We start from the raw sequence: 26,556 nt of genomic DNA, 5'->3' as shown, positions 1-26,556 counted from the left end.
TCTGCAAAAATAAATCTTGTAAAAACCCAGATCTACTTTTTCTGGAAGACTGAGTTGTTTAGTAATTCTTTCATGTTCACAGTTTTTCTTGTAATTGGAAACGTAGTCATAATATTGTAGAAACTCTTCACTGCAAGGCACCAAGAATTTTTACATAATTCACTATGACAGCATAGATTTCACCCAAAATTATAATGGCCCCTTTTGCTTTGCTGTCATATTTCTTACTATAGCTAGAGCTCTCTTTCTGTTGTTCTAAGTAATGCATAGAAATTTTCTTTAGTAAGTCAATATAGGTTTCGTAATTGATGAATTGCAAAGTAATAGTTATAGTAGTTGCTATTAAAATCCATTCTAAGGAGACAAATGTAATATTCATGTTAAAAAAAAGTGGTGGGGAAGTAAGAATTCAGGAAGATCTCTGGTAATATGGAAAATCTTAGAAATGCATTTAAATTCTGATTTTACAGAGGCTAGTTAGAAGAACTTAAGAAGAAGCCAACCCAGAGAAGTCAAGAGGTGAACCATAACAGTTGGACAATGAAAATGTCTCAACACTTGGGCATTGGCCTTCACCATTGGAAGGAGTCAGCTTCTGTTTGCCTAAAAGAAGGAGATTGTGCCTTTCTCTGTACTTTCTGATAACTACAGTATCTTAGGTCACTGAAGAGAAGAAAAGAATGAAATGTTAAATAGTTGATTTTTCTGATGTTATGTATCTTGAGTGTTTTTTTGAAAGAATTTAAGAAATATGTGGTTAAGCTGCTAACAAAAGTACAGAGATCCTTTGAACATAATAGCTAGGAAAACTAGTTTGCATAGTTTGCATAATGGAGTTTACTTGTCAGGAGTATCTTAAGGTATTTAAGTCCTCATTTTATTGTGTGTGGGTTTGGCTTTTGGCATTTGTTTGGCTTTTGGGTTTTGTTTTGGTTTTTTTAACATTAGCAGAGATCAAAGAACTTAAAGAAGGCACATATAATAAATTTATTTTCATCAATTTAGAGCAAAACACTGAAGGGCAGACAGGAGTTGATTCAATTTCATTAATACCAAAAAGTTGTGTTCCTTTGAATATCAACCCCCTCACTTCTAAGTTAGTTTTAACATCTCAGTTCCTTTTTTTTAATCTAGCTCTAGAAAACTAATTGCTCTTCTTGCTGTTCTGACTTCTGTCTTGGTTGCTAACTTCTTACATACGTGAATTCTCATTTCTTTGTGAAATCATGTATTTATTTTGATTGTAGTTTGCATTTGTTGCAAATGCAAGTGTTTTCTGCGTCCTTGCTAGGCTTATGTTTTCAGACTTTGATTAGGAAGCAAACAGTGATTTGAAAATACTACTTTGGGTGTGGTGGTGTGGTATAGCGTGCAGTTCTGTACTCCTTAAGTCCAGAGGTTTTTGTCCTTTGTGGTATATGTTACGTGCTCAAATTCAAATCCCTTTCTCCCTGTCACATCAAGGTGTGTGTTGCAGTACTTATCCTTCAGTCAATACTTGTGATTATTTCTCCAGATGTCAGCTAGCTTATATTTTTCTTCAGCTATATTAAGCAGAATTTTCCCAAATATTTGTGCTTTGTCATCATTTTGGTATGCATTCAGCATTAACTTTGCTTTGCAGCTGCTTGTATCACTGCAATAAAGAATACTTTCTGCTTTAGGTAAATTTACTACTGGTATACACTTTTGTAAGTCATTGAAGTGTAGGCAGTTTATACTGGTTGAGAATTTAGTTTCTTCATTTTTGGTTTACTTCCAAAATGTTTTGGCATTCTTTAAAGTCTTGGCTCTATAGTTGAGACCACCTCGTTATTGTTTACATACTCTTTCTCTCTTTGGAGATTTCAGTTGATTTGCCAATATAAAGATTGACCGATAGTGGGAGTAGTATCATTCATCCAGAATAATAGGCTCTCTTATAATAAGAAATCACAATGTACAATGTTATTCCAGTCATGACAGTATTGAAAACACTTTTTTTTTTTTTACAGCAACCCAGCTGTAAATCTGACTACAGGTCTCCATCTAACTTCTGAAGGATTTTCAATACTGAAGTTTAAAGGTGCTTTATTGCTATTGAAAGCAGTGTGGTTACCAGTGGAAATGGATCCTGTCCCTGGGATGGCACACCTCCCTCTGTCTGCTGTGCAGCGGGCTGGGCTCCTGTCCTTCTCTGCATGTACAGTTCTGTCAGAAAGCTGATGTTATCCCTTATAGATTTGGATTAACTTGTTAGTGTCAAGCTGTTAATTTGTATTAAAAAAAAAAAAGTTAATATATCTGTTGAAAGCAGTTTTTAAATGAAATGGAGGAAAGGGAAAACTACTTTTGAGTTTTCCAGGCAGGACCGTTTCTAATCCTAATGGAGAAATGCTTTGAGCTGGGAGGTTTGAACCCAAACACAACTACTGCCACAAACAACACTAGTTTCATAGCACTTGGATTTTCATTTAGATGCAGGGTGTCTGCTGTCTGATAAATCCTCATTGATTCTGTTAAAACCCTTTCTTTGGTAGCCAACAGCTTGGGTTAAGGCTTGATTGCAATTCTGGTGTGCGTTTGGTTTTGAATTGCCACTTTTCTTTTTAATATTTTCAGTAGAGGAAAAGAAGAAAGTTCAGGAAGTGGAATTATAATGTCCTGGTAGCTTTGCTATCCAAATGGGATCATTATCTTTCTTGGCTCTGGCTGTCTTGAGTGGCATAACCCTTGTTCCTGGTTATTTGGTCCTTGAAATGAAAAATCTTTGGCAAATTGATAGTGAATACCATATTGCAAAGATGTACGTCAACAAGTGCATATTTAGTAAAACTTGTCTATGACTGTGTTTTTGTGTGTGACTCTTAACCCAGGTTAGTTGCAGGCTTTTGCTGTTATATTACAAGAAGATTAGGCTATAATATGGGTGAGACAGATTGCTCCACTGTGTCGTACGTAAAATCCAGAGTGTCAGAATGCTGGAAAGCGAAGCAAAAGTCGTTTGAAGAACAGGATGGATTTTAAGTAAAGTTCAGTTTTAGGTAAAAGGTCAGGCTCTAGTTCCTTTTTTTATTTGTAGCAGTTCGTCCGTATACGGTACTGTGCATTTTGTATGTGTAAGGTAATCTCATTTTTTAATCTACTATAACTGTCCTTTTGATTCTTGAAAATCCTTTTGGGTATTTGGCATTCCAATATCGATCCCTGTCTGTCTGACTGCTTCAGCTGGGTAATCATTTTTTCTTGTTTATCCCTAATCCTTTTAATATTTTCTTCCTGCCACTGTATAACAGTACAGTATGCCTATTGTTTGGAATATGTTTCAATGATGACTGTAAGGCTGTACAGTAAAAGTTGGCTGTATTTTAGCCTAGATGTGACAAAACCGGTTTACAATGAAACAAAAATGCAAAGCTGAACAACGCATGTCTTCAAAGCATGTATGCTGACCTTAGTGCCTCAGTTCGCTTAGTCATACAAAATGTTCATCTTCATGAACTATATTCTATTTTGAACTGCTCTGAAAAATGAAATACGAAGCTAGCTATTTCAAAATGCCTCTTATTCTGTATTCTTTTTAGGGACCTAACAGAAAAATAAATTTTATTGTCTGTGTACATACATATGTATATGTATATCCCTATGTGTATGTATTTAAAAACTTGTTTCTAAAGGAGCAGCTGTAGAACAGTTCAAGTATCTCAGCAGAAGTGTTTGGACCCAAGTCTCCGATAGTTCTCTTCAGCCTTCTCCTTGGATGAAAACATTCTGTCCCTGTTTCTATGGTGACTGAGTAAAGGCATCTCTGGTCACATGAAGCTTTGACAAAATGATAAAAATCCCTCCCTGAAAAGGTTTCCAGAAAAGCACGGATGTGTTTCCTTTCACCTGAAGGAGGAGATGATGACCCTCCCACCCCCGTCCGGGCTTTTCCTCTCTCGTTCTGCCATACTAGGTTATACCTTAAGATCCTTTCGCTCCTTTCGCTGTTCTGCTTTTCTCATTAACTAAACTTGGCATATACTTTCTCTGCGTGTCAAAGCAGAGCATGCAAACATAATGAAGGAAAAGAATTTGATACAGAGGTGAAAGCAAAGGTTTTAATTCTTCTTTAGGAACCATTTTTATTTCCATACTGCTCTGGTACTAGCCAAGTTGAGGGGGTGTGTGTGTATGTTTGGTTGGGTTTTGTTACAACTGCTCTACTTTAACAAAACAAACAAAAAAAACCTCCTGAGATCTAGACTTCCTATATTCAGTGACTGTTTTAATAAAAACGCCTCTAACTAGTGGCCAGTTTGAGTGAGTGGTGTATAAACCTTTCAGGAAGGTAAAGAAGTTACCTTCTCTCAGAGAAAGCATTGGTTGTAACATGAAGACTTTAATACTTTGCCATTATACCTCCACTTCCCCATAATAACTTTGTAAGGCCATCAGAGACATAATTTTAAAAATACATAGTAACTTTTGATATGGAGAAACTTCGTGAAAGTTCTAGCTTTAGGGCTGTTGCTTTATGACGGACTCTTTCAAATGTTAACTGCAAAGAAAAAAAAAACAAACAAATCCACATCTTGATTTCTTACTTTTATTCTATCCTTTGAAGATTGCTCTCCTTGCCCTCTTGCACTTCATAACAAATATACTGTGGTGGCAGTGAAAGGTCAGTTTGAGTGTTGTTATGCCTTGACTTTTGAGATGCTACAACTTTTCTGTGTGCTTCTGAGATGAAAATCAGATGAAAATGGGAAATGGTTTTGAGACATCCTGACTTTTTACATTAATGATCCCTGTTTTAATATTAAAGCACACAGCACATTGTAACTTATTCAGTTATTATTGTTCAGTTACACATTGTAACTTGGGTGGTTCAGTTATTCTTGGTAGTGCTTAGTAACAGCAGCTTCTTTTTGCAGGCTAATTGCAAAGTAAGAGCAAGTAAGCCTGAACCTTCAGACCTACAGAAAGTAAAGTTTGTCTTGAAATGCAAATCTGTGCAAGTCTGGTACTTGTAGTAACTTATACCTAGAAATAGCACTGTCACTGGTAAACTGAATAATTTTATATTAAATGGCCTGTAACGCTGCCTTTTAGAGTAGATAGGAAGTTTGTTTCCAAGGATAGGAGTCTCAGTTTGAATTCATCGAAATGTCAGTTTTCCTGTTTGGATTGTGTTCAATATATTAAAAAAGCTGTCTTTGCAGATACATTTCTGAATTTCTTGAGAAGATTGACTGGCTCAGAATAGATAGTTTGTAAAAGCTTGATTGATCCAGACTCTTACTTTATCTCTATAGAGATTCTTTGTTGGCTCGGGCTGGTGAGATGTCAGAGATACCAGAACGCCTCCAGGTTTGGTGGTGTTTGAAAGGCTATAAAGAGAATGTGTCCCACAGAGAAATCTCATCAGCAAACCAACTGATAGTTTCTGTTTTTTGTGTAGTCATTTGAAATGCTGCTTTTTTGAACATAAAGGCAACGTTTGCAGCCAACTAAGTTTTTCTTAGTGGGTTGTAGGTTATCTGTTCAGACTTAATTCATCAGAAGTTTGATGGATGCACCCTTGACAAGTAATTGTTCTCCTTGTTAATGCTTTCTTTTTTTTTTTTTAAAGGAGAGACTGAAATGTGATTAAGTTGTATATGTTTCTTTCCATTAACTGTCTGGTTCTGTGAAAGTCAAACAGCAAAAGTGCGTACAACTCCTCACTTCATTAAATTAATTGATGAGTTGTATAAGCAATTTCTTGCCTTGCTAAAACAGTCAACTTATTAAATGAGACCTGTCAGCTGCTTCAAGGGTAGAGAAAGAGCAATGTTTTATAAAAATATATTTTAATTAGTGTGATAAGTGTCCCGAGTACAAACTCTTAATTACAAAACCAGACATCGGCTTTAACAAATAGCTTTACTGTCTTTCTACATACAGTTAGGGTTGTATGAAATTGTTCTTGTGAGGGAACCTACATTATGGATTAGGAGAATGTGATGCATGCATATCTTCTTGCCATGTAATCTGTGTGTTAAGATGCTTCTTTATTCAGGAATAAGTATCTTACATATTTGCTGTGCTAATTTATTTCATAGTAAGTCACATACATAGTTTTCCCTTTCCTCAAAAAATCTAATTTTTTAGATTCAATACACTGCTTTGAAGAATGAAGTTCTTCTGTTTCTGTGCACACATACTAATCATTTATATTCTATTTATTATAATAATTAAGATAATAAAATGGCATTTAAGTCCTGATACCTTGTTTGACTTTGAAGATGTTGGTTAGCATGATCCTGATTTGTGTAATAGACAGTAGCTTAAAACAACATCTGGGAGACAGATCAGGGCTTCATAGTGTATGTGTGTATTTGACAGAGAAGCAGTGGGTTATTGTTGTGAATCTACGTTGGTCTATTGAGAAGCTGCTTTGAAATAGTCCCCGTTTGGTGTATAAAAGGGGTAAAGTAGCAAAAATATCACTGGTGAGTGATTTCATAGTTGTTTTCTGTGGAATGAAGCTTGCCATTGCCCTACCTTTCTGTCTTTTGAGATAGTCCGTTGTATTTTTAATTATTCTGCTCTGACGTGTTTTCTTAACTGTTCCTTTTGTAAGGGCTGGAAGTGTTTGTTAATAAAGGAAAAAAAGAGCTAGTAAATGATTCCTCTTGCTTGATGAAATCTTAAATAGCTGTAAGTAATGGAATTAAATCTGGAATCCTGCTAAAGCAGTGACATCTATGGCTGTATTAATGTTTGATTTATTTTGAGAACCAATTCAATTTTGATGCCTTCTTTGATCAAGTAATGAAAAAGTAAACAAGTTTAGTACAATGAATTGTAGAAATATGTCTCATATACAAACCTTTATCCCTGTAAGTAGAGAAGATGGGTATGCTTGCCATTTGCTGAGATAACAAGAAGAAAAACTTTGAAACTTTTCTTGATGGTTGCTTAAAACTAATGTCTTTTATTCAGGCTTGCTATCAAAAAGAGGAGCTCTCATTAGGTTTTACTGAACTGCAGTAAAACAGAGCTCCTACCTTCTTACATTGCAGTGAGCGTGGGGCTCAGGACACAGTTATGCTAGTGTGGTGCTAGCTGATTAAAGTTTTAATGAAAAATTAGTGATGCTGCACTGGGAGCTGCTGGATTTTCATGTTTTGGATAAAGATTATTTTCAGAAGTATGAAGTAGGGACTCAATAAGAAAACACTTTAAATACTGTCAGTCACATATCATTTCAGCCACTTGCTCCTTTCCACAAAAGGAAAACCACTTCTAAATCAAGAACCAAATCACAACACATCTGCAGAAAGTTTGGGGGGGTTTGTTTGGTTTTTGTTTGGTGGTGTTGGTTTGTTTGGTTTTTTTTTTCCCCTGCTCTTGACTCTGCTGCGGGCTGGAGTTAGGGAAGCTCAATTGTCACAATTGTCTGGTGGCTGATACATGTTGGGTTAATACATTTGACTTTCCTTTTGCTCAGTTGCATTTGTATACTGGGAAGGGAATGTTTTACCACTTACATAGCTCGAGAGTATAATTTTGAAGCACAATATTTACACAACTAGTGTAGTAGGGAGGGATTTTTCTTCGTTTATTTTTCAGGACTATGAAGTACGAAAGTAATAGTGACACTGGATTACTAAGAAAAACTTAAGTTTGATTTCTAAATATCTGCTGGTGTTATGTAACCTGATATTAAAACACAAACATGTCTTTGCAAGGTGGTGGTTGTTTGTGTTTAAACCATTTCCTCTGAAAGTGATGCTGGTTTTACTTAATAGTAGAGTCCTATTGTATTCTGTTACAGTTAACCACATTGAGCACAATACTCTAATGTGGAAAAGACTATAAAAGATAATAACTATGAAACACTGAATGAACATTTCATACAAAAATACTTGTCATGGTTCTCTATTTAAAATGTCTTTCTTCTGCTGCTTGCAATGCTTCTTACATGCTGATAGTGACATATTCTTGTTTGTCTTCATATTTTTGCTGGGTGATCTTAACTCCAACAGTAGCCTTTGCATTGGTCTTCAAAATAAATATAGTTGTGAGTCCTGAATGGTCCGAATCTCAACAGTTTGACATGCATTTCTGACAAACATTGCGTTTCTGAAAGTTGGCTTAAATTGCTCAAATTCAAACAGTCCATAAGGAAACACTTATCTTGATAGAGATATCGGTATGTATGTAAATGTAGTCAAGTAAAAATAGTAGGTAAACTTTTAAAAATATGTATAATACAGTCTTTTCACAAGAAAGACTGCATGAGGATGGGATTATCTGTTAGTCATGGAAATCAGAAGATGGCTGGATGCATAATGCTAGGGCAGATTAAGTAATGCACAGTGTGAATTTAAGGGTCTATCATGAGCATGAACTTCAACGGCTGCTATTATCACTTCTCTGTGTACGATTGAACAACATGCAGTGGGAAATGAAAAGATTTTTATAAGCTAAAATGTCGAGCCTTTTACTATATCCATAAACTAAAGAATATCAATAAAATACTGAAACTAGTATGTTATCTATTATTTATACAACTTTCTGCAGTGAACCTCTGTAACCAGTTATGTTCAGTCTGAACAATGTGTTTAATAAAGCAGATAAGAACCTAAACATAAGGGTAGGTTTAAAAGAAAAAAAAGGTCTTACAAATGTTATTTAAAATTCTAGGCAAAGTACATATTTAGCCTAGGCTATTTTAAAGATAGATGGAAATAGTGGGGTCTTTAACTGTAAGAAAAGGGTTATGACACTATCTAGTATCACATTTAAGTTAGTAATCTCTGTTGCTTGTAAGAAAAAATATAAAGTACTTGTACATGAGGGAAATAAGTGTAATTATTTTTTTTATTCTGTTTTGCTATATTTGCCAGATAAAATTGAGGCAGAGGTTTATGTTCATTATTTCCTTTTGCAATTACTAATGCTAAGACCTAGATTAATACTTTTCTAAGCACCTTATATGACTAGGCGTTACATCCCTCTTAAGTTTAAGTGCAACTAAAGCACAGTTAGCAAATCAACCATGTAGACAAGCAATACTGCTTTGATTCTTCAATATGACCTAGAATTCTGAAGAATATACTAAAATTAAGTGTAAAAATGATCCTCTGGGAAAAAAAATACTGCTGTTATTGACATTCAGTGTATGTTTGGAAGGAGAATTACACATTTGCTGTGTTGCTTTTAGTTTAAACAACCCAAACGCAATATCCAGTAACTTCAGTAACAAAAAACAGTGGAGTTACTCTAGAATCTTGGAGAAGATATTCTTTTTATCAGAGATGTTCATAGTTGATACATCTTATTCAATCATTGAAATTACAACTGAAGATTGATTTTTTTTTTTTTTTATTATTTTTTTTAAATGGCAGTAGCTTAAACAGATTAATAAAGTTAGTGTTGTTTTTACTTGTTTCTACTATTCTGCATCTAACTTTAATGACAGGAAAAGTAACCAATTAATTTTGTAGGGGTAATAGTGACATTTGTAGTAGAACCATCTAGCTTACAAAGCAGCAAATAACCAAGGAGTGGTACAAACAGTTTATAAATTCAGCTATTTGTTTTCTGTTGTTGTGGGGCTTTTTTCTGGCCAGGCCTGGGAAGGCTCCCTGCACTGCCTCCAAACACTTAAGTCACCAAGTCCTATTGACTTAAAGATATTGCTCTTCTGAGTGTCTTGAATCCCCTTGTTTTCTAACTGTGTTCAGGTATATTGAGCTAAGTGAGACCCTCCTGAATATGAGCAAATTTTTCACTGTTTGCATTACAGAGTAAATTGGTCATGGTAGTGGTCTGATTTTTCCCAGTGTGGCTTAGTCATTGGAGGCCGTGACACAACATTTTTGCCAGAATTAAGATCCTTTTTTCTTGAGAATGGGGAATCTTGACTTCTTTTCCAAGTTTTGGAAGAGTGTTACCTAGTTGTCCAAGAACCTTCTTCTATGTCTTCATGCTCTCTTTGTCTTGTCTCAGTGTTTGCCCAGCTTGTCACTGTTCCCACCAAATCATTGACCTTGCTCCTCAATATTCCTTTTCTTATTGCTGCGTGCCTGCAGCCAGTGCCTCAAACCTCTAGTGCCTCTAGCCAGTGCTAGTCAAACCTCTTCTCTTTTACTATTCAAGCCACCGAAGTACATAGGAACAATACTTTTAATGTGAGCATTGGGAGTGTGTACAGGAAAAATCCTCTTTTGCTAATGTATGGACTCTCCAAGTATGTTAGCTGTTGAACTTTTAACCAGCTTTTTGAATATGTGAAATCTCATTTCAGGTCATTCAAGTTTAATAAATCAATCAATCAAAATCAGTTGCTCATAATGGGAAGTCTTAGGAAACTGGAAGTGTAGGTGTGAACATCAGGGCTGTGCATGATATGACAAATTGTTTCTTAATGTTATGGCCAAATGTGTAGCTTCACAGCTGTTTTTTTGAGGCTGTGTGGGTTCAGCTGTCATGCATATTGCACAAATTACAATTTTTGTAAAATATCTCGCAACGCACCTGCCATCTTGCAAATACCAAGATTTTTTTTTTTAAGCGTATTCCATAATTTTTGCTAATCAGTTCAGCAGCAGCAATTTTTATTGTTTTGGGGGGAGGGAGGAGAAAGGGAGCTTTATCTGAGCTCATCTTGTACAGCTTCAGTACAGTGTTTTACTGACATTTGTGGCATGCTGATTTTTTTTTTCTCCCTTTCAGAAGAGAAACCCGATTGCTCCAAGGCCCGCTGTGAAGTCCAGTTTTCTCCTCGCTGTCCAGAAGATTCCATCTTGATTGAAGGCTATGCTCCTCCCGGTGAATGCTGTCCACTCCCGAGCCGTTGTGTGTGTAATCCTGCAGGCTGCTTGAGGAAGGTTTGCCAACCTGGCTATTTGAATATATTGGTTTCTAAGGCATCAGGAAAGCCAGGGGAATGCTGTGATCTCTATGAATGTAAACCAGGTAAAAATGGACATGATTTTTTTCCATTTTTCAATTTTTTCTAACTGTCTGACAAGCACAATAACCTGTATAATTGCATCTAATAAAGCCTATATAGCCTCTAAATTCTTCTGATTCTTCTTCAAAATTAAAATAATTATATGTGGGCAATACGCATTAAGAAAAAAGAAATATTACAATAAATTTTACTTTCTTTTTTCTTCAGACATTAATTTAAACTGAGCAACAAGGGAAAAGTAGCCTAGTGAGAATACTGCATTTCTGTGGATGCTACTAGTGAAAGTAACATGCTTTAGATACTGATTAGCTTATACAAAGGTTTTTCATAGTAGGAATATATTGTGATGGACAGGAAAGTAAGGTTTCTGTCTTAAGATTTTTCTAGATTACAAAGTGATAATCCTTAAAAACTGGAGAGCAAAAGGATTTTGGAGGAGCATAGTGAAAGACTTTACAACACTTTCAGTATTTACCCATGTTCCATTTCATGAGAACACGAATCACCCTTTCTTGTGATTTATTATTCTCGGTGAAGCGGAAGATGTAATTCACTCTTCTTTTTATCCAGGCTTTGGTAAAGATTAATAATAAAAATAGAGGGATGAAAGCAGGCATATAAAATTGTATAATCCAAAATCTTATATGCAAACAGGCTCGAGTATGTTTAAGCTGTGCCTTTCCTATGCTTGTTTAACATTTTCTGAAATCTTCCACAGAAGTAGGCTGTACAGTCTTTGTATCCTCTAGTGCTTCTCTTTGTGTTTTTCCTAATACCCAATGCAAATCTGCCTATGTGGAAATTTAAGCAAACTTTTTTGTTCTCCGTCCTGAGTAGTTGTTGAACAAGTCTTTATAATAATTTTTGCTCTGGAACATTTTGTCAACCTTAGTCATCTTTCATCTAGAATTAGCTGTAATTTCTTATGGCTAGTTTCCTTGGACTCCTTGCTTGTTATGTTGCCCCTCTATAAGTTTTCTTAAGTTTATCCTCATGTCTTTAAAATGTGGTGTCTAAAAGCAGACTAGTATTTTGAGTGAGTCTTCATCAGGACTAAATACTGTAGAATAATTACTTACTGTCTTTGATGCAAAATTCTAAGTAAAAGCTGGCTCTGTTGCAGAGTTTTATTTAGTTTGTGAAAAAGTGTGGTCCCAAGATCTTTCTGTAGCATGGCTGCTACTGAACCACTGTATTTGTACATTTTAATTCTTCCTATATATACTTCAAGTATGCCTTTACTGAATTTTGTCTTGCTGACTGCAGATTATTTCTTTATTTCTCAAAATAAATTTTAGCTCTAATCATGTCCTCCTGACTGTTATATGCATTCCCATCTTGTAGTTTGCAAATCAGTCCAAACTTACCTTTGTAGGTTACTTCTTGAAGGTTGTTTTCAGCTTGTTAGTATTACAGAATCTTCAAATTGAATATGTGATTATTTATTACATTGGTGGATTTGTGTTACTGTGTGTATGTTGTTCTCTGAAGTAGTTTGTATTTTTTGTTGTAGGGAGTTAAGAGGTGAAGGTACGTGGGACGGAAGAAAGAAGATACGTGTTAGGAGGGTAGAAGAGCAGAGACTTTAAAGAGATTGGGGGAGGAGACTAATGGAATTTAATGGAAGTGTAGGCTTTGCAATGGGGGTTAGAAATTGAGAGGCTAAGGGAAAGCAGAGAGTTCTCCCCTACCTTTGGAGATGATGACAGTATGTTCCCTGGGCAGTGGCTAAGAGGCTGAGGAGTGTAGGTGGGTACTCTTGTGCATCCCCACAGTGAAAGGTGATAAAAGATGTAATGGCTAAACTGCAAACCACAGAGTAAGTGGGGCCTTGTTGCAGTGCCTTGGCTTTAGGGAAAAAACGGGAGTCCTATTAATACGGAATTATTGGTCACTACATAGCCTGATTTTTGTCAAGTTAGTTAGACTTCAGTGGCTGTCCAAGTTGACTTTTATAACTTTGGTCTACACGTTTCTTTCATTTACCATTTGACATAGTGGGAAGATCACAAAGGAAAAACAAGCCAACACAAGACTGGAAGACAGGCAAAGGAGTAGGTGAATGTTGACAAATCTTAGTAGACTACAAATTACTTACCATAGAAGGCTTTTTATTTTTAATGGCAAATCTTTGCAAATCTGAACTTTTTTCAGTTTTCAGAGGAACCTTGTTTTCAAAAAGTGTAAACTGTACTTGTATAGACAACATAATTTGTACTTGATATACAAAGAAAATTATAGACTAAACAAATACTGAAATCTTTTTTTAATGTTTCCTTTCTTGAAGAAAGTTTAGGGATTTTATTTTTAAATTTGCAAGTCAGCATGAACCTTGCTGTTGTTTTCCATCTAAACTGTTCCATCATGTTCACTACTGTCTGTGGTTTTAAATAAATTTCTTTGTTTAAGAACAGGCAATGGAACATCTTGTTTTATTGGGATTGTATATTCATAGGCTTACAGAATTATAGAATAATTTAGGTTGGAAGACTAGATGACTCTGGAGGTAATCTGGCCCATCCTGCCTCTCCTGTGTTGTTTTATGCCATTTATTCTCTACATGTACTACTGTATGTGTAGTAGTGTATAACTGTTTTTAGTTATGTATGAACACCATGTGGATTTGCTGAAATTCTGGTCATAAAGCGAAGTCAGATAATGCTCCTTACATGGCAGGAATATTTATTCAGTCCATTTATTCAGCCTGGTAATAAACCTTGCGTCTTCAGAGTTTGACTTGGTATGCTGAAGAATTGTAGGAAAGAGGAGTTGGAGAGGATCTGAACTAGCAGTGCTCTGTTTCATGTTTCCTCTGTTTTTAATGCCATGTTGATGAAAAAAATGGGACAAGGGACAGTATAAGGCCTGGGAGATAAGTGTTCATGTAGAGTTTCTTACGGGGCTGATGTCACTAGTTTTATTGAATAGTGTCAGCATGTCCATGGAGTTTACAAGTCAAACAGAAAACTGTTTTCCGTACTTTGCCACAGACCTAAAAACTCTGGTTCTGTGAGTGCTGCTACCAGAACACTCTTCCTGCACCTCTGTGTCTACTTAACCAGCCTCCATAGGGGTTTTGCACCAGCAAGGGCTTTCTGGTCGAAACAAATTTCCAGAAGCTGGGAGGACTACTTCCTATGATAGTAGTGCTGCCTTATGCCAGTAAGTGTTTGCGCAATTAAAGCATAAATTGTGTTTATTTCTGTTCCTTAAATAAGATGTCACTGCACTCCAGTTTACAGTGGCATGTGAGTCTGGAGCCTTGTGGTGAGAACTGTGTATGTTCAAATACTGTGATTGGCAACTGAGTTACTGAAAGGAAAATAGGAAGTGTTTCCTTAAGACTAAATGCTGGACTAAAATTGTTCATTTTGAGATCCGCTTCCTCTTCTACCCCTTTTACTTTAGGAATGCAGTGATTAAAGGCATTGGCATTGAGTTAAAATGAACAGTGAAGAAACTTAGTAGCTTAGTCATACCTGTCTATTAACCTCCAGATGAATTTGTCTTAAATATTCTTACCCGTTGCTCCACCAAGCCTCTCTCCACAGTTGTGGTACCTACTCAGAACAAGTATGTTGTGTCCCTTTTGTTTTGCTGCCGTTGCTAAGCTCAGAGGTGAAATAACAGTGAAGCTCAGAGGTGAAATAACAGTGGTCTGGTGCCATAAGCAACCTACTTTGTTCCTACGAGCTGTGTATTACTGGCCATTCATAAGCAGTGAATTTACTGAATGAGCACTGAATTTAGTTTTAAGCTGGGAGTTACAGTTCTTAAAAAGTATTCTCAAAAATAAGTTGTTTTTTTTTTTTCTTAAAGATAGTCTGAATGAACGGTCTCAAATGGAGCTGCATAATGTGCTAACAGTAAAAATGAAAATAAGGTGAAACAAGATTTGTGGGATTATATGTGCCTCTTTTGCTAAGAAGCTAAAATAGTATGATGTATTTAAAATCATGTTTGTTCATTTAAAGATGGAGTTAAAATCTAATCTAAAAGGTATTTTGCTGAAGTTGTGACAGGAACTCTGGCTGCCACTTCTGAATAAAGAAGAATAAATAGTTTACTTTGGCACTTATCCAACAGGTGTTTGTTGTACCTTTATTGATGACTTTGTTGTTGTTATTGCTGTGTATGGTGAGGTGAGGAGCGTCATTGCTTAGTTTCTGACATCCTTGGGAAAGCATTGGGAAATGCCTGTCATGCTACATAGAACCTCTGTTGAAAAGACCGCCCATTTGTCATTCTTCCAGCAGTCTCTCTGGCAGAGTTTTCATTTGCTCACCTTCTCCAGCACCCCTACATGGCCTGAAAATTAGTCTTGCTGAAATGGATGGGGTTTTTCGGTACCGAATCTTGGTTTAAACACAACTGTAAAGAGAATGTTATTGTTTGGCTTATCTGTACTGGACCCCCAGAAGGCTGTGACTTCTGGAAAAACATGAAGTCTTTCCTGTGCTGAGCCACTTTGTTGCATCAGAGATGCAAATACTGCCTTGATCCTGGATCTTTAGATGCATAGATCACTATTTAGATCTTGCCCCTGAACCGTACGTTGTATTCTCTAGAAAGCCAGCATAACACGTAAAGGTGAAACTTAATATACTTGTGTTAACATATTCTACTATAAAGTTACTTTCACCTAGTTCTTAACAGTTTCATGATCAGAGACCTTTGATTTTGTAGTCTACAAAGGAGGTGGCACATTACTGCAGCTATGTCAGGGTCTGCAACCATGGTAGGGTTTCTGCTACATTCTTGTAGAAAAATTAGTAAGTCTCAGATGCTACTGTACACAAATTCAGTGCATGAAGACTTGCAAGGAAAGGTTGATTGGGTGCATCTTCGTTGATAGGAAACTGCAACATGTTTATGAGTTCTTGAAGATACATATATTTGTCAAACTACATATTTAAAGCTTCTAGGATAGACAAATTAATTTTATTTAGACAGGATTTAAATTTTTTTTAGCTTATAATAAAATATATAATAACAGCTTGTAACAAACCTGTTCATGAAAAGTACATTTTGTAATTATCGGAATCAAAGTGAGTTGTGAAAACAAAATTAGTAGTTCAGTGACAAATGTTTGCAGTCTTATTTTTTTAGGATGGTAGTACAGCTGATCTGGGGGACATCTTTTTAAGTAATGAAGAATCCAATTATAGACTATTCTGTAACCTTACAATATTTTCAGCTTATCTGGAAGTTTGGCTCAATAGTTTTTCCATTTTGAGAAATCCATTTAAATGTGAAAAAAAGTAGGAACTTTTTTTCCTTCTTCAAATATCTTTCATCTCTTATCTCTCTTCATCTCTCTCCTATGAGGAGAGGCTGAGAGAGCTGGGACTGTTCAGCCTGGAGAAGAGAAGGCTCAGGGGGGATCTCATCAATGCATATAAATACCCTAAGGGAAGGGGTAAAGATGGAGCGAGGCTCTTTTCGGTGGAGCCCAGTGACAGGACCAGAGGCACTGGGCACAAACTGAAACAACGGAGGTTCCCTCTGAACACCAAGAAACACTTTTTCACCATGAGGGTGACTGAGCAGTGACACAGGTTGTCCAGAGAGGTGGTAGAGTCTCTGTCCTTGGAGATATGTAAAAGCTATGTAGGCACGGGCCTGGGCAGCCAAATCTGTGTGGCCTGGCTTGGGAAGGGGCTTGGACCAGATGACTTCCAGAGGTCCTCTCCAAGCTCAGCTGTTCTATGATTAATCTAATAATGTAATAATAAAGATCTCCCGGTTTGGAGAGAAGGCTGAGGTGGGGTATGAGGGTGGATTATAAAATCCTGTGGGTGGTAGATAAGCTCAGTGCATACCCTTTGTTCACCAAATCCTACTAATCCTTTCAAGAATTGGAGGGCATTCTGGTACTAGTAAGAGATCGGTATAAAATAAATAAAAAAAGGGAAGTCAAATCAAACAGGGGAACCACTGAGTGACTACAGCCACTCAATTACATGAGAATTTTCTATTTGAATGCTCTTGATTTGTTTGATTTGGGTTTTTTTTGTAATTTTTCTCAGGTTTGTACATTTTTGATAAAGAAAGACTGTTGGGGCTGCTTTTCAGTGTTAATGAGCCATGTACTAGCACGCTATAACCACTGCAAAGAATTTGCACTACTTAGGAAGAAAGAGCACCTTAATTGAAACTTAGTGGTGTGATTAGGGAGCTTCCTTGTGGGTTTTGTTTTTTTTTTTCATTGTCATTACTGGTATATGGAAAGATGGACACAGAAATAGCTGTGCAGTAGTAGCTTTTTAGCAGAATTTGGCTGGTTTTTCCCAGACTGCTTACCTGAGGAGGAGGCAGAGGGGGCCTTGAATCCAGAGAAGTAGAAAGTTTACTAGTTTAAATTCAGGAAACTGGACATTGGTCATTACGTGGCACAACAGAATCATGCAAATTGTATTGGTAGTGTTGGGCCATACTGACGAGCTCATGATTCTCAATGCCTGTCGTGATAATGGAGGAACTAGATGTGTATTTCTTACAGAAGAGCTGTTTCGAATGTGTTATTTGTTAATAAAATGGAACATAAAGCTCTAGAGCTTTTTAAAGTGAAATGTTATAAAATTAAGTATTCCTGTCTTAAAGGCAAATAGGTATCTTTGCGTGTTTATGAAGAGATATAAAAGTTAATTCAATAATTGTCATTGTCAAGATTAGTAACTGGAATCTTTCCATTTAAATTCAGTAATTTTCTGCATTGCTCCAGAAAATGGACTTAAATTTGTGCATTTCTCACTGAGAACTTCTTTAACTTGTCAGATAGCTCTGATTTAGCAGATGGCTTCATTTCCCAAATAACTGGAAAAAGCCAGATTCTGAATATCACTTATATAGAGGATACTCATAGTCATGTACTTTGAAAGTTAATGGTCTTGAGGACAAACCTACTGATCCTAACCTTAATGAGCTGCAAGCTGGTTTCATTGAACTTGTGCTTTCATTTAAATGCTTGATGAAATATGCTAAGTAGGTGTAATTCTGAGACTGATATCTTATTATGACTGATTGAATTATTATTGCTGTGTACCTCTGAGGATCAGGCCTGAAAAATGTAGGACTTGAAGACAGAAAATGGGACTTTGAAAGGTATCAGCTCGTGAAAGAAGTGTGGTATAGCATTGCCAAGTTGCTTTAGCACTGCAGTAAGCAGTCGTAATAGTGTCAATACTGAAGTGAAGTTTAATCAGTCATCAGGGGTATCGTACTGGATAATTTTCAGTCTGACAACATTCAGTTTGTCCTGCCTATTCAGTTGGTAGGTAGCTAATTTCTTTAGAGAGGGAATCATGTTTTATTCTGTGCGTTCTTAGTATAATTATGATAAGGATAGCAGATAGATAATGCCTGAGTTGGTATTGTTTGTTAACATGGGAGATTTAGGACCAAACAAGGTAAAGATGTGTTTCAGCTTTCCTGAGTATGACTCATAGGATTAAATGTATATTCAGCCTGATTTTTTTTTTGCATTTCTAAGCATTTGTTGCTTTCTAAAAAGTGTCAGTGTCTTACTAGTTATGCGAAATTCTTCATCTTGTTAATGCAGATAGATTTGGTAATTTGCATTTCATTTTTGCCATATATAAATACCTAAACAATACCTAATGGAATAATCCTTAAAAATGTAGTCTACATGTGCAATCATAAATCCATAGTGTATCTTTAATATTTTTTTTATTTCCTATGACCCAGGTATTTTACTCTTTAAACAGACTTTAATCAGGAAAAAAATAAACAATTAATTGTTTACTGTTTTAAAAGCTGTAGGGAAAATATATTCTCAGTAACCTAGTATATTTCTAGTAACTAACATTATTCACAGGTGTAATGATTGTTTGAGGTTGCTGGTCTAACTCTTATAAATTCTTTTTATTAACTAATATTAGTTCAATTGCTTCCCAAGTCAATAATTTTTGAAAGTGAATCTTAAAGAGAATGGAAGTCTTTTTGTAATGTTACCTACCGAGCATGTATTCATTAGATAATTTTTCTGACCTAAATTAAAAGGCTGATGCATAACTGGTTGCTTATGATGAAGTAATTTGCGAAAAGCTTCTAAAGCATGAGTAAAAGGAATTTTCTTCTCCCCTTCCTCTGTAGTGTTCAGTGTGGATTGCAGCACAGTCGAATGTCCTCCTGTTCAACAAGTTGTTTGCCCACTGGATAGCTATGAAACCCAAGTCAGGCTGACGGCTGATGGCTGCTGTACCCTGCCCACAAGGTTGGTGTCTTGATGGCTGAGTATTTTTTAACTTGTTCTCTACAATTCAAGTACTATAAATACAGGATAATAATGCAAACTTCTGTGGCAATGAATATTAATACAGAGTAAAAGATACATGAAGTAGGTTAAAAGTATATCAGGCTGACAGAAGTACAAAATATATCTTTTTGAAGCAGAAGAAAATTCTTCTCAGTGCAAATGCATGAAGCTGATTTTTGCTAAAATTGCTTTGAGGGGTTTGTATCTCTAGATTGATTTTCAATGTATTCAATTAATTTTACAAAAATAAATTCTTTTAAGAAACTTTTAAATGTCCTTGATGGTGGGGAATTAAATGATGAAGATGGCAGAAATGCCAGAGAAAATCTCACCTAGTTAAAGGAAAAAAAAAGGTATTTTTTGTATGTGGAAGACTACTGTAAGAAGCTGAAAGATGGTGGCTATCTGGAACTGTAGGGAAACAGAAGTTTCAAGTACTTACTTCCATTGTACTTCTGTTGTTGTTCAGGTAGGTATAATTTATCACAATTCAGAAAAATAAGACAATTTGGAGTTGGTTTTGTTCCAAAATTCTGCACCACTGTTTCAGCTTCTGTTTTTACAACAGACTTCCCAAAACCCGATTCAGCAATATGCCCAATAAATATGAATTCAAGCAAAAAGTACCATCACTGAAAATTATTTTACACAAAAAAGAAGATATTTCTTGTAACTTGTGGGTTTATTTGGTATGAAGGTCTTTGCGCCATACAATGTTGCCATATTCTTAATCCCTCGTGAGATTGTAAAGGAGTGATAAACTTGCAAAGAATTCAGAAAGTAGAAAAAGGCAAAGGTTGTGTAATGACTCAGGGATCTTTCCTGTTGGGTACCCTTTGGGTACACATTTGATATGGTGACTTGTTTGAAACTGTTGTTTCCATGAAATATTAGGGTCTCTTATTGGATGGAGAGTTAAAAATATACCTATTTTAAAAAAAAAAAGACAGGAAAAGAGATGTGAAGAACTTCACGTAATGCACTAATCCTGTCTATTAAAATTTGAAAATATACTTCTAAACATGACAAATCTTATTTGTAATTGTAGAATACACATAGTAGTCAGCTACTGAAAAAATACTAATTATCCTTATTCAGTGAATGCTACAAATGTTCTTTTGTTCAGAGTTGTTGTTTTCTTTTTTTATTTCCTAAATTTTGGACCAGAGCATGGTATGGATTCTCAGTATCCTTCCTTTATTCTTTAACATATTCTAATTAACCTTCCTAGGAATTACGATAATTCCATATTAGTTGAGAGGTGATCTGGCTAGTTGGGATTGCACAGGAGGCAGTAGATTTTAACTAGTCATTGTACTGGCATTGCTGCCAGTGCAGCCCAGCATCTTCAAGACAACTAGAATAAAATGCTGTTAAGGACTGTATTTGGAAAGACAGGTTATAAAGTCAAAGAAGCAATCTCAGATTAAAATTTTTTAAGTTTCTAGTTTAGATTAGCACTCAGAAACCTTGACACAACAGAAAACCTAGATTAATGGTAGATTTTCTTTCCAAATTTATTTCACCTTGCTGGATTAAAAAGTGATGAATAGACCAAATTATTTTTGTTTCCCAAATGTAAAATTGTGTTCTATTTTTCTGCAGTCTGATGTAAGTTGTGGTTTGATTTTTCTATTGCTTGGGTGGAAGGCATGAAAAATGCCCACTTTATTCTTTGTAGATGATAACTTCAGTGTTCCTTCTATCAAGGAATGCAGAGTACTGAGAAAATAAAGCTTCATTTACTTCAGAAAAATGACCAATTGGAAATATTTGCTATTTTTAGTGCACCCATGGGAACTGATCTTAAATAAAACACCTAGAGCAAACGTGTCCTTGAAAGAATCTTTTTCTTTCTTCGATAATGTTTAAAAATGAAACCAGTTGGCTTGCTGTGTATTAACTATAACTGATGTCTGAAACGTACTTGTACATGTGCATGGTACTTAAGTGACAAAACCAGTATTCCCATCTCCTGCACACAAAGACCCCAATTGTACAAGCAGCCTTAAAGAGTGTGAATTATTAGATAATTGTGAATTGCACTGAAACCTCTTGGAAATCAGATTGCTGTGCATTACTGGGATCAGAGTTTAACAAGGGATCAGAGCTGGGATAGATGAGTTCTTAGCTCCTGGAGTCTTATGATCGGATTAGGATTCCTGAGTTTTTTTGTGTTAATATCTGTCCTCCTTGATGTGTAAAAATGCAAAAACACATAATTAGCATAACCTAGTCCTAAGTCTGCAGGCAGGTGGAAACAATTATAGGTGTCTCATACTCTGCCATTAATTTTTAATTTTGTGGTTTAGTCTATGTTGCTGTGTATAGTTATTATGTGGGTTGCTAGATTTTTGGATTGCCTTAATTCAGCCAAAGCAATAATGCACTTTTTAATAGAGTAGATGAGAAGGAAAGAAGAAAAGCTGAATTTGGCAGCAATAAGATCATATAGATGCTTTACATGTTGTACGCCTGCTAGAAATGTATTTAGTTATTTAGATTTTAATATACTGCTTTCCTTCTTAAGGAAGACAGTGCCACAGTCGTCATTCATGTGCTGTAGGTAAAAATATTACTTGAAGGGGGGAATAAAGGAACACAGACATGGGGATAATTGGAAAAGAAAGATTAGATGAAGGTTAGAGGGAAGAGAAGCACATGTATGAAAATAGAGAGAGCAGAAGGGGGGGGAACTAAGTTCAGTTACTTGGAACATGAAAGTCAAACCATTTGAATTCAGGTTCAGTGTTTCCTCAGATTTGAGGAAACATTGGAGCTTTATATTTGAAGCCAGGGTCTATCCCACAAGAGATCTGCAATTCAAAACTACAGAAAAAGTCAAAGTGCAGATTTATGGATGGATGACTCTACGCTGGGAAAAGGGGATGTTTTTCCTTAATTCTGGAATTTCTTACTAAACTCATTATGAAATATTAACATTGCATTGACTGTGATTCAGTTTAGAATCACCTAAATCCATATTGTATCTCTTTTTAATCATTAGAATTAAGTTCAAAACAAGTGGCACTGTATGTTTTAATGTACATTTGAGAATAATTTATTAAAAGCAAAGGTCATAGTCTTTAGACTTCATGAAATTACTTTTGTTTTATTATGGACTTTTTCAAGAAATTACAATTATTTGTTTCATTTACTGCCACTAAAATAAAGGCATAATACCAGCAGAACTGGAGGGGTGTCAAGGAGAGTATCACGGTTAAGGATGGATGGCATGTCACTGACTCTGTTAACAAGTAGCTGACAACTTCACATACAGCAGGACCAGATTGACTTCTGTCCCCCATCTTGTTCTTGGCTGGTTTCTTGTACGTGATATGCTAGGAAAACAGAGATCCTTAAGTCTGGCATTAAGTTGGCATTTGTTTTAAGAGTGAGCTTTTTAATGCATATTCATAATATTGAAAACTCCTCTAGCAATGCCAGGGGAGAAGTGGGAATAGTAAACAAAGATCTGATACTGTAAGTTCTTGTACTTGCATTTAGAGGTTATGTTTAGTTTCACGCTGATTTCTAATGCAATACCGCAAACAGAACAGCCTACTGATTTGGCATTAATATCAAAATACCGGTTGCTTCAGCTTTCATCAGACTGTCATGAAACACTTACTTTAAGTTTTCAGCTATTATGTTAAGAAAGCTAAATGATATGTCTGTCTCTGGTCGTGATAAAGATGCTCTCTTCTCCAAGGAGCTTATCAAATAAAAATGTATTAGAGCTCTTACAGTGAACATGTTATCACAATTTTGTCAATATAAGTTTATCCTCTGTTACAAAGTTAAATGAAAGGATGATCAATATGAAGTGTACAGAATCCATTATCTTCGGATGTATCCAATTTTTCTGTTGTGGATGAATTTTCTCCAGATTTTCAGTTCCCTTTGAGAATTTTTTTAAGTGTAAAAATCTATCAAAATCTGTTTAATTTTTTTTATCTATGAAGAATAGACTGTAACAACAGGAGCTGATGTCAGTGATTAGTGTTGGCTTATATCTTTATTGCTCACGTGGTTTTGTACATTTTTCATAGGATTATATACAAAGGAGTAAATGGCATGTTTGGATAGCTTTGCACCGAATATTTTTGGATTATCTTTTTTCTTTCTGGCTGCTCTCTCTATTAGGATTATTTGTAAATTTAGTCTTTACTAGGCCTCCTCTTCTTGCTCTCGTTTTATCCCCCTGCTTCTGTGTGCTCTTTTCCCTTCATGTAATCTAAATCTACTCTTTTCCCTTGCTCCAGTTTCCATTCTCCCTGCTGTTGCTGTTACAAATCTTGGAACTCCAAGGTTCATTCAGTGCTCTGTTATCATGGAGATCTTTTTTTCAGCTGTCCTTGGCCAGCCTTTTAATAAAACCAGATAAGCCAAGAAAATTCTAGAGAACTAGAAAGATATTCATACTGTGCCAATATTAAAAAGAACAAAAACTAAGTAATTAAAGCCTGGTTATCTTGACATCAGTTCCGAGAAAAATAGTGGGAAAACTGATAGATGATTGAAATGAGAAGGATTGAAGGATACAGTTATAGTTAAAAGAAACCAATGTTGTTTTGACAAGGGGCAGTTTTATGAAACTTGATTCTTGTCTTTTGAAGATACTGAGCTTGCCTTAAGAATCTGACCATCGGAGCACCTTCTTTCTCAATTTCTGTCTTCTGTAGTCACTAGTCCTTTTTCTTATATTGGATTCTAGTTTTTAAAAAAATAGTAGGGCTTTTTAATTAATATTGTCTCACAGGGTTTACTTTTACAAAATGGAAATGCAGCCCCTTCCCCAAACTACTTAACACTGAGGAAAAACATTTCCCACACCCGTCCCCCCCAGATTTTGAAAGTGAATCAGTCCTGATGAGTCAGCATCGTGGTCCTTTACCTCATGAGGTGAACTCTTGCAGCATGCACAAGCTGGCTCGAATATCTCGCTGATATTATTGGAGCCCAAAAGACTTGGGTTTGAGGGATGAGCGAATGAAGACTCTGAATCGGACCATTTCACTATTGCTTAGTTACAGATAGGTGGATGGTGCTGCAAATGTAAAACTTTCAATTGGCTTGAGTAGCGTGGAAGAGTAGGATTATAGGTTTATTGTTTAGAAGAAAACCTCTGAAAAAGTTTCTTAAAAGAATTAGTCATAGAACTTTTTTTCCTTGTTTGAATAATGTTTTCCCTGTTGGTTTTTCTTTATATGTGGCTAAAATGTCTCAATCTGGGACTGCTGTGAATGGCAATGCCAGTTTAGTCTACAGTATAGTAAAGAAGTGAAATTTGCTTGACCAGCACAGGTGTTAGTTCTTTCGATAATATAGTAAAATATTGTTTTATGTTGTAAACACCTACTCAGTCCTGTTGGAGGGTAGGAGGGGCAATTTATATGTGCATTTTTTTTTTTCCCCCCAAACATAAAGCTTTACTTAGAAAACAGCCCAGCTCTGCTCCCCCTCCATTCTTAAATACTTACATTTTTATACTGCTCAAGAAAATAAGTAATACTTTGATGTAGCAGCAAATCATTTATTTACCCAAGGTTTATATTAAGCTATATTTGGATAGAAATTAAATACAACTTAGAACAGTACAAAACCAGATTTTATCATATTTAATTAAGTAAAATTACCTTTCAAGGGATGAAATAGTAAGAAAAAAGTACATTTACAAAAACATGTTTCATTTCGACAATAATCTATTTTAAGAAAACACTCTTTTGCGTCTGTCCTGTACTAAAATATTTTTAACATGAATGTGCTTTATTTAGTGATTCTAAAGACATTAAGGAATAGTAGCAGTTTATATTAGAGAGAGTCTCTAAATTTTATATACCATTACTGAACTGTTTTTTATTTCAAAGGAAGAAATTGTCTGTTTTTTTTATTTTTTGTAGTTTTTTTGTTTCTAATAGAACATTGTGCTGTCTTAGGCATAATATAGATGCCACTTGAGAAATTCATCGTTAGCAGTTTCGCTTTTATTTTTCAGAAAACTTGTAGATATCAGTTAAGTCAACCATGCTGTGTTTTCATGTTGGTGAACTGAAACAGAGGTCCTGTGGTAGATTTTTATGCAAAAATCACACCTCTTCAGAGGTCACTTAAATTTATTTATGATTTTGTTATCCTTTTAGATTACTTTGCCCAGTAAGCAAGTGCTTTTAATGTACTTTATCCCCTTTTATGACGCTTGGACCTGTTGTCACTGTATCATCCATTGTGTCCGCAACTTGTCACAACATTAGACCTACCAGCCAATATTCTGTATTTCATGTTACACCAGTGTCTAGGGAATCCTAGTGGCAGCTACGCATACATCAGCACAGTTCTTTTCTTCTCATTTTATGGCAGCCACCAGGGAAGTCTATAGTTGTAAGTTCTCTTTTAAGCTATTACCAATTTATATTTGCATTATATTTGAGAGTGCCTACACACAGCTAGTTGGATAATGTTTTTCTTCTGATAGCATCTGTAGAGTTGGGCTCTGAGTCCCTGATTACCTTTGCACCTATCCCACTCAATACGGAGGGGCAAAGTACACCCTTTCTGTTCATTCTTCTTAGCTGCTTGGCTGCGCCAGATCTTTTCTACGTCGTTCCTTATCAAAACATGACATTATTCTTGTATGTCTGTCTAGATTCTTTTCTTAGGTCTTCCTGTCTTTTGGAAGACCTTAATTTTATGATACATTGTTAGGGTGTTCAGTACAGGATTGAGCACTTTGTTTTTCCCGACCTTCTTTAGAGGGCAGTCATGATTTTTCAGGAGGTGTAACTTTTTCTCTTTTCCCCCTGTACCAGTCACCTCTCTTAAGCAACTTTTGCTGATACAGAGGTCTCCCTTGTATTCGTTCTAGAATTTTAGATCCTTCTCTTCCACCCATCTCATCCTCAAGAAATGGTATCCAAGAGAAAGTGGTTGTGGATCCCAGTTTTTGTTAAAGGAAAATTTAGCTGGAACTGGTAGGACCAAATACAAATCCAAGCACCGGTATCTTCCTGAGATTTCTGTTCAGGGCTTGACTTCTGAGTAACCTGGGTAGGTGAACCAAAGGTCTAACAAAAGCATGTTAAGGGTTCTGCAGAAGCTTTGCTATGCCTTCAGTTCTTTCGTCAGCATCTAAGAAACTCTAGTTTCTAGCTATCATGGCCAACTTGCTCAAGTTGTTCCTCCTGTACTTTAACTCTAGCAGACCACTTTGCCATCTCAACTACATCTGACCATCCAGTACCATGGTGTTGTAACACTTGGTGTTGGAGACTGCTTACTGAAGAAGCAGGTTTTTTATTGAAGGAAAACTCTACACTGGCACTAGTTGAACCCATTGCACGTCAAG

At 35.9% G+C, this 26,556-nt stretch overlaps 1 protein-coding gene across 2 annotated transcripts in view; it reads left to right on the top strand.

Annotated features, from left to right (window-relative positions):
- CRIM1 (cysteine rich transmembrane BMP regulator 1) overlaps positions 1-26,556 on the top strand; it is a 199,916-nt gene that overhangs the window by 79,951 nt on the left and 93,409 nt on the right. The window contains exons 3-4 of one of the 2 annotated variants that reach the window (XM_087776383.1): positions 10,693-10,935; positions 19,049-19,169. In XM_087776383.1, coding sequence (XP_087632509.1) covers positions 10,693-10,935; positions 19,049-19,169 — 364 coding nt within the window. The remainder of the gene's footprint in view (positions 1-10,692; positions 10,936-19,048; positions 19,170-26,556) is intronic. The other variant, XM_087776384.1, reaches the window with a different exon arrangement.

Source organism: Nipponia nippon, unplaced genomic scaffold, assembly GCF_047370975.1.
Source record: "Nipponia nippon isolate SJK-2023a ecotype South Korea unplaced genomic scaffold, ASM4737097v1 scaffold_4, whole genome shotgun sequence".
In the NCBI taxonomy this organism is placed as follows: Eukaryota; Metazoa; Chordata; class Aves; order Pelecaniformes; family Threskiornithidae; genus Nipponia; species Nipponia nippon.
The sequence above is the reverse complement of the archived record's forward strand: the minus strand, read 5'-3'. Positions and strand labels throughout refer to the sequence as shown.